The 13,455-nt window shown below is 36.2% G+C and overlaps 3 protein-coding genes across 3 annotated transcripts; 2 read left to right on the top strand and 1 right to left on the bottom strand.

Moving 5' to 3' along the window:
* Positions 1-656: 656 nt before the first annotated feature.
* LOC145584240 (F-box protein CPR1-like) lies at positions 657-1,118 on the top strand. Its single transcript, XM_081641133.1, has one exon. The coding sequence runs from the start codon at positions 657-659 to the stop codon at positions 1,116-1,118; it is 462 nt and encodes a 153-aa protein (XP_081497259.1).
* Positions 1,119-2,114: 996 nt separating this feature from the next.
* LOC145585258 (heat shock 70 kDa protein 18-like) lies at positions 2,115-6,144 on the top strand. Its single transcript, XM_081641973.1, has 2 exons — positions 2,115-2,413; positions 4,094-6,144. The coding sequence occupies exons 1-2, from the start codon at positions 2,188-2,190 to the stop codon at positions 5,869-5,871; spliced, it is 2,004 nt and encodes a 667-aa protein (XP_081498099.1). The 5' UTR covers positions 2,115-2,187; the 3' UTR covers positions 5,872-6,144.
* A 600-nt stretch (positions 6,145-6,744) lies between these two features.
* Positions 6,745-13,361, bottom strand: LOC145586481 (uncharacterized). Its single transcript, XM_081643324.1, has 8 exons — positions 12,450-13,361; positions 11,516-12,056; positions 11,243-11,351; positions 11,059-11,156; positions 8,985-9,050; positions 8,669-8,758; positions 7,970-8,146; positions 6,745-6,992 (listed from the first exon to the last, which is right to left on the bottom strand). Exons 1-8 carry the CDS (start codon positions 13,064-13,066, stop codon positions 6,954-6,956), a joined length of 1,737 nt encoding a protein of 578 aa, XP_081499450.1. The 5' UTR covers positions 13,067-13,361; the 3' UTR covers positions 6,745-6,953.
* Between the last annotated feature and the right edge of the window lie 94 nt (positions 13,362-13,455).

Raw genomic sequence — 13,455 nt, 5'->3', positions numbered from 1 at the left:
TTTTCTCGGAGGAGAAGCACCGTCGTTTTTGTTCTTGCGATTCTTAGCCATTGGAACTAAGATTGAGGTAGAACGATTGAAATTGGCTTAAAGATTTTTTGAAAGTCTTCCCCACAGACGGCGCCAAATTGTTTCGGGTGAAAACAATGGGACATTGCCGAAGGTCCTATGAAGTGGTGAAGACTGGGCTCGATCCAAGTGATGCTGGGCCGAGGGTTTCCTGCACAGCAAACACACGTAAACTAGCCTCGGGGGTGTTGCCGAGGAAGGCCCCTCCGATGCTAAAGTCAGTACAATGTGTAGAGAGAAAGCTATGCAAGAGAATTAATTGCTTGAGGCTTTGTGTGTGTGTATCCATACAAATATAATATTGATGGCTTTTATACCTTTGCATATGTGAGCCAATTGGGCCTTGGCCCAATTGACTTGCCTTGTTGACTGATCTGGACTTTAGCACAATAGGAGAGTTGAACCTTGACCTTGGGCTTTTAATTGGATAATTTAATGACTAGGCCCAATTGGACTAAATTGGACCCAAACACAATGTATTTGTCAACTTATAACCAAATGATTTACTCAAATAATGTGTTGCATGGGATAAATTTTGAAGCCTGAGAATTCAATGGTTACTAATGTAATGTCAAGGATATATAATAATGTGTTTTGACCTTGGAACGGAAAAATATCATGAACTACCGCTCCCTGATGACAATGAGGCTTTTAAAAATGAGTTGGCTGATATAAAGGGCTGCTTACATTTGGTAAAATATTCTACAATAATTGATGGAATGGAGATATGGGTTATGAAAGAGTATGGTGTGAGACAAACATGGTCGAAATTGGTTAGCATTGAACTCGACGACATTGTTATTACTAATATAGTTAGACGCAAACTTCTCTATGGCCAACCTTTTAGTCCATTGCCTCTAGCTTATTCAGAGGACGGACAAGAAATCCTAGTGGGTTTAGGGCAACCTGGTATGAATTTTGTTCAATTTGATACGCGTAGTACAGGTTTTAAGAGGCTCAAAATACAACCATGTGATTTGGCTAATGATTCAACCGATGCATATGTAGTGATGCCATGGGCTGGTTCCTTTGTTTCCCCGAATCACTAAATTAGGTTCTAGTACCTATCTATCTCTGTCTGCGTCGTGATTTGGTTATTAAGTCTTGTTTCTAGATTGAATGGATTATTTTTTCAAGTAATATTATCCTCTTTAACAGACATTGTATGTAGTTCTCTGTCTTGATTTTGATTATGATCAATTTGAGTTTAGATTAATTGATCAAATAATTTAATGAGTTTAGTTACTGATATTATTGTTGCTATCATTAATCATTACTCTTCATCTCATTGTTATGCAATAAGTGATTTTATGTTTGTTCCTTGCTCACTATATTATGAAGTTGATTGTCTAGCTCTTCCTTGATATGAATTATAAAGTTCTGTAAAGGGGTATTGTATGAATTAGCTAGCATAGTGATCATAATCATGGCCAAGTTAATAGAAGAAGATAATAACTGTGATTAATAATCTGGAAATTTAATTAGAACAATTATATTGCTTGATCAGTAGTTGATGGATATATACTAAGCACAAGCTTTCGATCGAGTAGATTGTTTCAATCCCAAGGCTAAACAAAACTAACATTATATTATCCCTCTTATGTACGTTTCTAAGCAACAACTTTCTATGTGCAACTTGTACGTACTTTGTACATGGTACAATCAAAGTGTCGTCTTGACAATGTGCTTAATTAGCTGTAAAAGTACCTTGTAAGTGTAATTATATAAGCAAAAAATAAAATTGATTGTTCCGAAGAGGTTAGTATTTTTTTTTTCCCCAGTGTTGGGATGATTTCCGAGGTGGTGGGGTGCTATTTCGTACTACTAGTATTTTTAAGGACAAAGATGTACTAAAATTCCAAAATCCAATTCCTTCCATCAGAAGAAACAACTAGTTGATGAGAAAAAGAAAACACCAAAGAGCACAATATAGATTGGTCCACGTAAGTTGACTAGAACATTGACTTGGAAATGGAAAAGCGTACAAATTAACTTATTAATGCAGCAAAGGAAAGACTAGTAACAGGGAAAGAAACTAAGAGAAATCAGAGCTCATCAAAGGTAGGCAGACAAGACACACAAAACCAGTATTTTCTCTCATTTGTTTTGTGTCAAAATATGGCAATGAATGGCAAAGATGAAGTACAAAGTCCGGCAATCGGAATCGATCTTGGAACGACTTACTCGTGTGTCGGAGTTTGGCAGCACGACCGTGTTGAGATCATCACCAACGATCAAGGTAACAGAACGACACCGTCTTGGGTTGCCTTTACTCAAAATGAGCGTCTAATTGGTGATGCTGCAAAAAATCAAGTGGCTGTCAACCCCACCAACACTATCTTTGGTTTGTTCCTCACTTTATCTACTCTCTTTTACTTCACTATTACTTCGTATTAGTACTCGTTAAAGTAGGTGTGTCCATTCGGTTTTCGGTTTGGATTTAGGCCAAATTCAATCTGATCTGATCCGAATTATAATTTGATTTTCAATTTTTCAATCCGATCCGATCCGAATTACTCCTCCAATCCTATCCGAATTAAAATTCGGTTATTTTGGATCTGATTCGAAAATTCGAATTAAAAAACCTTGATTTATAACGTCTAATAAACTAGTACGATAATATAAAACGATAGTCATGATTAACATAAATTGTTTAACATCAACTCTAATTAGATTGTTCAAAATATGTAGTACAACTAAAAGGCAACACTAAGAGTTCATTACAACAATTAAGTAGCAGCATTTTTGTTCAAAATAAGTAGCAGCAACTTTTTGTTCAAGACTTCAGCAACTTCCAATAGAAGGCAGTAGGAGGCATCAACTTAAAACAGTAGGCAACATCAACTTATAAAGAGAGCAGGCAGCAGCAACCTAAGAAGAAAGCAGCTAACAGAACAAAAGGCAGGCCACCAGCATTCTTTAATCAAGGCAGAAGCTTAGTCGTCTAAAATCTCAACTGTTTCAGGCTCAGCAATGGATATTTTGCACAAATCTTGATATTAAAGGCCCAATTATAAACCACTGCAGTCCATATTATACATGTTGATATCTAAATTTTGGTTTCCGGTTTTAATTGGATCCGAATCCAATCCGATCCGAAAATCCGAATTTTCAAAAAATCTCAATCCAATTTAAAGTTTGGATCCGATCCGAATTGATAATTCGGTTTGGATTGGATTAGATTGGATTGGATTTCAGTTTTTATCCGAATTATGGACACCCCTACGTTAAAGTCTTGACTGTGATATTCAAGTACGGAGTATTATTTTGAATTGTTTGTGAGTTTTGTTTTCCACAATTTTCCTTTATTTCAACTAGACAAACTTCATTGTACATTGTAAGGTTAAACCAAATTTAATTATCCTACTAATAGAGAGTAAAAGCACATGGGTAAATTAAAGAAATAACTTTGATTATACTAGTGTACATAGAAATAATGCTTCAAAAATGATGGAAACACTATTTAAAATTGAACAAACCAATATTTTAGGCTCTGTGTCACCTATGTTTTTTTTTTTTTTTTTTTTTTTTTTTGTTAATTTAAATTATTTTAGGCTCTTAAACTCGCAAGTAGTATTTTTTTAACTGAATGTCTTTTATTTAGTATGAAAAAAACCAAGCGTAGTTGAATAACATAGAATATGTTCCTTTGATGTCCATAATAAAGAACTAAAACAGTGAAAGTTAAAGATTTTCTTAATTTCACTTTCTGACTTTGGAGAGGTTCATATAACCTTTAATTGTCATTTGTTGCCCCACCCGGCCACCCCACCACCAGTATACATTTTACACTGAAACTATCCAGAATTGAATTATGTTTTGATGATGTACTTAAAACTTTTTATGACATTCTTTCTCTGATACTACCTCCGTTATATATAATTTCCGTTACCTATAATTTGCAACGATTAGACATTTTTTACTGACACTTAATTTCAAATTGTTGCAAATAATATGAAACGGGGATAGTATTAATTTTCATGCATTGCCTAATGATTAATAATTTATTAATGATCATGGACAGATGCGAAGAGGCTCCTAGGCAGGAGATTCAGCGATGAGATAGTGCAAAATGACATAAAGCTTTGGCCATTTAAGGTGATCGCCCACCCCGATTCTGGTGAAGACAAGGAGCCAGTGATAGTGGTGACTTACAGGGGTGAAGAGAAGCAATTTTCTCCTGAGGAGATATCTTCGATGATCCTCATGAAGATGAAAGAAACAGCAGAGGCCTATCTTGGCTCGACAGTGAAAGATGCAGTGGTCACGGTTCCAGCCTACTTCAATGATTCCCAGCGTCAGGCTACCAAAGATGCTGGAGTCATTGCTGGACTTAATGTTATGCGCATTATCAATGAGCCTACAGCGGCTGCCATTGCATATGGTCTTGAGAAGAGGGGTAATGAGTGTGACATAGCGAGAGTGAATGTGTTGGTCTTTGATCTTGGTGGTGGGACTTTTGATGTCTCTATAGTCTGTGTAGAAAAGGGTGTCTTTGAAGTGAAGGCGATTAGTGGTGACACTCACCTCGGTGGTGGAGACTTTGACAACAATATGGTGAACTATCTTGTGGATGAGTTTAAAAGAAAGCACAATGTAGATGTTAGTGATTATCCAAGAGGTCTTGTTAGATTGAGAGCGGCTGCTGAGAGAGCTAAAAGAATACTTTCATGTGCTCATGAAACTACTATTGAGATTGATTGCCTTTTTGAGGGTATTGATTTTACATCAACAATTACTCGTGCTCGATTTGAGAAATTGAATTTGGATTTATTCAGGAAGTGTGTGGATCCTGTTGAGCAGTGCTTGAAGGATGCTGGAATTGAAAAGAGTGATATTCATGACATAGTCCTAGTCGGTGGGTCAACCCGGATTTCTAAGATCCAGCAGCTTCTGCAAGAGACTTTCAATGGGAAAGAAATTTGTAAAGGAATCAACCCAGATGAAGCTGTTGCTTATGGTGCTGCTGTCCATGCTGCCATTTTGAGCGGTACAGGTAATAAGGATATTGTGCTTCTCGATGTTTGTCCGTTATCTCTTGGCATTGAACTTCGCAGTGGTAACTTGCTTGTTGTTGTTCCTCGTAATACTAGAATCCCTGTTAAGAAAGTTAGCAGGGTTACTACTGCTGATGAAAACCAGAGTGTTGTGTCATTCCCAGTTTATGAAGGTGAGAGACAAATTGCTAAGGCCAACAACTTTCTAGGTGAATTTAACCTCTCAGACATTCCTGCAGCACCTGTTGGTGTCCCGAAGTTAGATGTATGGTTTGAGATTAACGGTGATGGGATTTTAACTGTATCTGCAGAGGACATAGGCACTGGAAACAAAAACCAGATCACCCTTACTAATCAGAGTAAGTTATCGAAGGAAGAGGTTGATAGACTGTTGGAAGAGGCGGAAAAGTACAGGGCTGAGGATGAAAAATGTTTGAAGAAGGTGAAGGCTAAGAATGATTTGGAGAACTATGCTAACAAAATGTGGGAGATGTTGAGAGATTATGCAGAGAATATTAAAATCGATGATAAGGCGAGGATGGAAAATGCCATTGAGAAGACGATGCAGTGGCTAGATTGGAATTTCCAGCTTTCTGAAGCTTCCAAGTTTGAAGAAAAGATGAATGAGCTTCAAGTCATCTGTGAGCCCATTATTGCTGAAGCCTGTAAGCCTGATGATAAAACCGCTTACTCGCATCTTCAAGTGAGTCCTATAAGAACTATATTAAGAAAACAATTCTATGGATGGACTGGAGTTTCTAAAGTTTTCAAGGTTTTTGGGTTTGGAATAGATGATGGTGCTTAACTGCTTAAGGCATTGTGAAGGAAAATGATACGCTTTTCCTGTAGTTTAACCTTAATGTTCCCTGATTTGCAATGATCCTGTTGTTAAAAAGCAGAGTAGTAAGTAGTAACACTAGCAAGTATTTTGTGTTTTCAAGTATGTGTATTGAATGACTTAAGTTTTCTGTAACATCTATATTATTGGTACACTAACATTATGGCCTTCCAACTTCGAAAGGTAAGTTCCCTTTAGTAGAAGGGTGACACAAAGCAAATGATATAAACAAGATTTTGATTTCATGTCTTGAATAGTAGAATACTTTTATGTGAAGATATTTCAGTATTAAGACTTCCATTTATCAACTTTGTAGAGGTATTGAGGGTTTAGGTTGGCAACAACTTTCTGCGTTCAATAGTGAACGGTTGGAATCAACTGGTTAGTCTAGAAACTCAGGTTTGATCGAACATCAAACATTTTACAGTTCAGTTTTTCATTGGGTTGGCTTTACACCCACTTTTGGATTTGAATCGAGCTTGTAAACATCCTTTTGATTAAATAGATAAAATGTGTTAGCCCATAGTCCCGTGTTTATTATTACTTAAGCTGAGGAAGATTTTCTTGTATAAATTGTCATTCTTTTTAGTATTTCACTACAAAACATCACAATCTTCTTGCTCATTTCTTAATAAATGTAAGTTTACTACAACTGTTGGCTACTATTCAGATCTAAACTTCAAACTGAAATACCACAGGCAGCAAATTCACATCAAGAGTGCAGGGCAATATAAGAAAATAAACTACATTGAACAATTGAACTTCATTTATTCACATATAACAAGTACAATAATTTAAGCTTATGTACCCTTCAAAAGAAAAACAAAATGGCTAAGTATGTTACTATCAACAAACGATACCATTGATTTAAGATGATGAACAAATCTGGCCAAAAAAAAAATATTGATACAGACACACATATACATGCTATAAGAAAAAAGCTCCTATTGGTTGTCCAAATATAAAATTCCAGGTGATTACAAAGGTCAACACACATGATCAACAAAGGACAGAAACACAACATGATGCACTGAACTAACAAACAGAAATTACCGAAGCTCCTCCGTGTTGAATTTATTCCAAGCTTCCTGCAAAAATGCCACAGTAGGTAAGGTCCGAATGGTAACTGAAGTTGCAAAAAGGAAAAGATAATGTGTGTGGGTTGGGGGGGTTGTTGGGGGGGGGGGGGGGGGGTTCATCTTCTCCCTCCAAGAAAAAAGATCAAAAGGGAAGGAAATAGGGAATACAGCAGTAGCAAAACCTCTTAATATATTATTTGCATAATTATTCTGTATGAAATACAGTGAATCACTAGACACAAGATACTACAGTGATGATGCAATAAAGACTACAGAGACAGTGACTAATCAACAACTCCTTCCTCCCCTGCTGGTTTACATTCGATCAATACAAAATCATAATAGAAAGATCAAAGCATCAAACTAAAACTCAAAATGATAGCCTACATGCCAAGACACACTCGCCCCATAACAGATGCAAGCATGATTCTTCCACGCATGCACATATACAGAGAGAAGAGGTAGGGAGAAGGGGCCATTTCCAGGTTACACATGGTGCACACTTCTGTGCAAACTATGCAATCCTGGACCGATGATTCAACAAAATTAATATGCAACTTGATATCCCATTTAAATTAAAGGGTGTCGAACACAAGCATGAAAAACAAATGTCAAAACATTTTCAACGGTCAAATCTGTTAAATAGATGGAAGAAAATGATATATACAGCCCCAAGGTCATAAATATGGAGCTAAAAAAGGAAATATTAAACATAATCAAGCTTGATTAACAAATCAACATGAAATTAACATCCCAAAGGGTTGTATAAACTATATATCATTACCTTATAAAAGATTTAAGAAATCAATTTTACAACACAACTTCATTTAACCAACAGAAATTCACTAGAAAGTAAATTGAACATGTACCTCAGATTGACAAGAAAGCCACAACACGGAATGCAAAGCATAGAAGCCCTAGGCCACAATGCCACATAGGCCCTTGATAGAAATAATAAATGGAGTAAGTTAAAAATATAAATATACCTTCAGTAGATCAAAGGCTTTCTCCGCAACATACTTTTGCTCAAGACTAGCACCTTTCTGCTGCACTTTATCAGGATGGACACACAGTGCAGCCTTTTTGTATGCAATTTTAACTTGAGACGAAGTGATTAAGTCTGTTAAAGTAACTGGCCGCCAACCAAGTTCAGGGGCAAGCACCTGCTCATTCAAAAACAAATGGAGAGGAGAGAGGTCATACAATCTCACCGAAGAATATTAACCCAATTCAGAAAATATATATAGAGTACCATAAAGGAATAGCTGAATAACATAATCCCACTAAAGCATTGTCTACACTGTACATAGATGCACAAATAAAGCACAGAAGTTTAAACCCAATGACAAATACAGATCCAGAGTTAAAGATTGTGGCTCAAAAGAGATTTTCTTATACATTCACCATTTCACCGTACAAGAGCTGCATGCCACATTCTCCAATTTAGTTAAATACAAATACAATATGTTACATTTAACAAAATTACAAAAAAGTTTATTTTGAAGAATTAATAGAAGAAATATACATCAACTTATTATCCAAAACTGATTTCAAACCTAATCCACTTCTCAACACAACTTTTATTGCCAAATCGGAACAATCATGTGAAAAGCGAAGAAAAAATGGAAGGAAGTCATCACAAAGCAATCAGAGTCCATAATGGCTTTTGTTACGATAAAATATACCTGTTGCAAAGATGACAGAAGTGCTCGCAAATTTCCCTCTTTCCCGGCAGCCCATCGTTTCATTTCCACTTCCATAGCTTCAGCAATCCTCTAAAACATAATCAGACATAAATGCAATAAATCAACAATGTCAGGTGACACTTACTCACACAATCAGTTCACATTCCCCATCCTATCTAGCCCTATCTCAAAGAAGACGGGGAGGAGGGGACAAAGGGAAAAGTAAAATTATTTTAAAAAAAAAAAAAAAAAAAGATAGGAATCAAAATATAAGGCACAGCACCAAACTATAACCAAAATGCAAAGAAATACTCACATATCTCTCTTCTTTCTCCTGCTGAGCATTATACTCACGTTGATTCAAATCATTCAATGCTTGTCTCTAAAAGATAAACAGAATAGCAGCTTAGTGATATATCTAATTATGTGAAGTTGTGAACAGAAGCAAGTTATTTCAGCAACATAAGTAACACCATGGTGATAAGTTAATTAAGCCCGTTCAACTCAACAATGTAAGGTCCAAAATGAAATATTAAGCTAATACATCGACAAAGCATGTTATATCGCACCAAAACATCAACAATCTAGATACTCTTAACTACATAGTAAAGATCCAAAAACTTCAAAATATGTTCCTTGATGATCAATGATACTTCCTTCATAAGGATGCTTCAAATTGTTTTCCACATTTCTCATTCAGGAAAGATACACAGACGTCATTCCCCAAAATACCCTTATGGACACACATCTCAGATAATGTTTTTAATACCCTTATGGACACACATCTCAGATAATGTTTTTAATACCCTTATGGACTATTGGACACATATCTCAGATAATATCTTTATTTTATTTCTATTACTAAGATGCCACATACCCCATATGGTGAATACCAATAAAAAAGCAGGAGTATATTGCATAATTACAGCCCATGCTAATAGCAATGTGGTTCATAGAGGTTAATAGTTAATATAGCAACAGAAGCCAGCATATAGGTCCACCAAATTGCCTTTAAAAAGCTGAATAGTTCCAACTACTTCTCTATAATAAGATAAGGCATGAGAGAACATAATAATGGATTAGGTAATAGCCGAGATAGGATGCGTTTTGGCTAGAGCTCCAAATTCTGTTACATCTTTGACATGTGTTAGCCATAATGCTGAAACTATAGCAAATGTACCTTTCCACCAATCGTCATTGATGCATAAATAAAGAAACTTTAAAATTCTGCTACAAACTATGTTCCATTAACTTGATGTTTGTCAGCTATGAAGTCCACAAATTAGATTTAAAAGGACTAGTGACAACGAGAAGCTTTGCTCTAACCTGTCCGAGTCTAAGGTCATCGGCCTCCATTTGTGTGGGTTTTGCAGAAATCCTATTGGAGCCCTATTCCCTATTTCAGTAAGGCTGAAAGCATCAGCACACACAAAGCAGAAGGAATCCAGACAACAGCCAGAAAGATTTGAAGTGGAAGAATCCGTGCATGAAAACATATGAAAAGTTGAAATCGGATCAAGAACCCACCAGCTTTTTTTACTTTAGTTAAGAACTTGAGCTGCTATTTTAGATATAAGAGTAAAAGAATTGACGAAGAATGACAAACATATAATTGTATATGAAAAGCATTAGGAGAATGATCAATTATGTTAGAAGGTGAAAAACCAATGGGGTGGCAGAGCGGCTTCCAATTGCTCGGAAATTCTTAGTTATATGGGGGGCTTAGATAGTGAGTAAAAAGAATTTACAATTGACAAAGAAACTGATCAACTAGTTTCCTATGATCTGTCTCCAGCTACTGATATATTTCCTATACATTCCCAGAGACATCAGTTGAAAGACTAAACAATGAGGCAGTTAACTTTTATTGGGTCGTTTTGGGGTTAGGCTGCAATGTCTACTATCCCTAGACCCTAGCCTGTGCTATCTCCATCACAGAAGAAATGATCAAATTTCTTTTGTGAAAGAAAGGGTTTGAAAAACCCAATAATTATTAACCCTTCATGTGGAGAAATGGGAATTCTCTTGCCTCTCCTTCCCCTGATTTTGCCTCAGGCTATCAATATCAGAACAAAGCATTGAAGATAGAATAAAAACCAGCAAAAGACAATTCAGAGTGAATCAATAGAGAAGTTCCTTGGCCTACACTATTACGCAACCTTGATTCTTCCCCTCTCTCCTTGTTATTACTAAGTGAAGGGAGTGGACGGGCAGCTTTATAATTCACTACTCGTATTAATCATTTAAAAATAATAAAACTAAAAATTACTCAGGAAGATATAAACTCTTTATGCCCAGATTAGACATAATACAGGAAAGCAAAGCCAATCAACATTTACAACATAAAAATAACATCACATGAAACCAAAGACAAACACCAGTCCACATACCATACGCGCCTCATGTTTAAGGTGACGTTCATATCTTAATTTTCGCCTTTCATCACTTTCCCCTTCGCACTCCTCAAACACTCCTGACGATGGGGCACCTATCAACAGGTTTTAAATCATCAAAAATAATTAGCAAATGTTATCAAGAAAGCTACAAAGAAATAACTTTACCAACTGCTAATACCTCCAAATATTGATGAAAAGTCATCAGGAAAACCACTTTGTGGCACTATTTTCTCTTTTCCAAATGTGGTTTCAGAAAACAGATCCGGTACTTCATTGGTTTTTTTATTCTGTGATGTGTCAACTATTAGCATCTCAAAATAATAACCAAAGAGCAATATCCTTAAGGTAAAAAACAAACAAACAAACAAACAAAAAAAGGAACAAAAAGAAAGAAGAAAAAAAAAAAAAAAAGACAGCACGAGTTCCTTTTCTTTTGAGAGGACAGTCTTACCGTAGATGTCTCTTCAGTTACAGGTGCACTCTTCTTAGTGTGCACACGAAAAAAAGAATCCAGATCCTGTGCTTCCTCTTGAAACATCAGATCAATTGCCTTCTCCGCCTTATAGTTATGTGCACTTTCATCATGTAAGCTTCCCTCTATATCGATAAAGTTAGCTTCCTCTGGTTTTTTGCTAACTGGCTTCTTCTCTACCTTCTTAACTGAAGTTCCATTTGCATGCCCCTTAACAGTCTTTTTGGTCTCACCAGTAACACGAAAAAAGGAATCCAGATCCTGTGATTCCTCTTGAAACATCAGATCACTTACCTTCTCCGCCTTATAGTTATGTGCACTTTCACCATGTAAGCTTCCCTCTATATCAATAAAGTTTGCCTCCTCTGGTTTTTTGCTAACTGACTTCTTTTCTACCTTCTTAACTGAAGTTCCATTTGCATGCCTCTTCACAGTCTTTTTGGTCCCAACGGTAACAAATTCCTCGAGTTCCTCAAGAGAAGAAGAACCTGAACTCTTCTCTGTTGAAGCAGCCTGAGCTCTTTCAACAGTTTTAGAGAACCACCAAGTGCATATTCAGCAAAATATTCAATGAAATATTTATCATACAAAAGCACTTTGCATATATTCACCCAAATACTCATCATACACCCATTGCATGGATTTATCTCTTAACACATGAACTCATCAAATTAGAACCCATCAAATAATCTCACAAGACAGCTCAAAGTTCAACCAATCCAATAAGCAAGAAAGGCAATTAACACTACTGCATGCTGCTAATATATCTTTAAGTTTTATCAAATATCAATCATACCAGTAAAATATGCACACAAAAAATAATATTCAGCCAACTATAGCTCATTAAAAATGCAATAACATAAAACTTTCCAACAGACAATGAAAAAGATAAGTTAAACAAGCAGTTGCATACCTATCATTGGCAGCATTGCTCCTCCCAAACCCCGGTATAAAACCGTCTGATCCCGTCTTTACAGAACCGCTTCGAACCGGACCAGAACTTCCCAATTTTCCAAAGAAATCATCAACAGGGTCAGATGACAACAAATCATCAGTTTCAAGCACCACATTAGAGGCTTTAGAGCTCCCATTCCCAGAAAACCCCCAAATTAAATCATCACTAACATCCGAAGCCTTCGAATTCGAGCTCGAATTCAAATTCAATGAGCCTTTGAGCATGGATTCGACATCGAAACCAAACCCTCCAACCCCTCCTCCACTGGAAGAACCAGAATTGGTTGTAGGTATTTGGAAAACATCATCAAAAACATCCGAACTTGCATAATTATTGGGTTTATTGACAGAATTAAGACCAAAAATATCATCATTTTGATCATTGAAAAAAGACCCACTTCCTAAATTTGAACTATGTGTAGAATTTGAAAAGGGTTTGGTCCCAAAAGTCGGATCTAGATTTACAGAGGTATAATTATTGGATTTTTTAGCTGCAGTTTTAGATGCAGCCATTGGAGCTGATTTTCCTTGGGATTTAATCCCATACCCTTCAACTAAAACACCAAAATCATCCATTTTTGTAAAATTTCAACTGGGTTTTTCCCAAATTTTATTTTGATTGAACTTAAAGTACAATAATTTTGAAATGAAATTTTGTCGGTGCAAAATTGATGAACAAAAAAAAGAATTGGGTATAAAATTAAAGTTGTGAATTGGAATTTGGAAGATAAATTACCGCAATTTGGATGATTAATGGATTGTATGATGTAACCCAGAAAGCCAAGAAATTGGGAAGAGAAATCTCTCTCCTCTTCCTCTGTGTTTCAGGGTAAAGGCTTTCTGGGTTACTCCTCCGAAAGATAGATGTCGCTTCGTCAATCATTTACGTCATTAGAGCACTCATTCATGGGCAAAAAAATGCCCAATGAGGAGAATTTAATGGTAAAAATGCTAAAAATGTTATC

Source organism: Chenopodium album, chromosome 16 (genome assembly GCF_948465745.1).
Source record: "Chenopodium album chromosome 16, dcCheAlbu1.1, whole genome shotgun sequence".
NCBI lineage: Eukaryota > Viridiplantae > Streptophyta > Magnoliopsida > Caryophyllales > Amaranthaceae > Chenopodium > Chenopodium album.
This window is presented reverse-complemented; position numbering and strand designations above follow the sequence as displayed.

Bases quoted from the DNA above. Each gene is read 5' to 3' on its own strand.
- LOC145585258 (XM_081641973.1), top strand. From the start codon at position 2,188: ATGGCAATGAATGGCAAAGATGAAGTACAAAGTCCGGCAATCGGAATC. The intron at 2,414-4,093 runs GTTTGTTCCTCA...GATCATGGACAG, and splicing joins CCCCACCAACACTATCTTTG to ATGCGAAGAGGCTCCTAGGC.
- LOC145584240 (XM_081641133.1), top strand. From the start codon at position 657: ATGTGTTTTGACCTTGGAACGGAAAAATATCATGAACTACCGCTCCCT.
- LOC145586481 (XM_081643324.1), bottom strand. From the start codon at position 13,066: ATGGATGATTTTGGTGTTTTAGTTGAAGGGTATGGGATTAAATCCCAA. The intron at 11,157-11,242 runs GTATTAGCAGTT...ACCTGTTGATAG, and splicing joins CTTTTCATCAATATTTGGAG to GTGCCCCATCGTCAGGAGTG. The intron at 8,759-8,984 runs GTGAGTATTTCT...ATTATGTTTTAG, and splicing joins AGGAGAAAGAAGAGAGATAT to AGGATTGCTGAAGCTATGGA.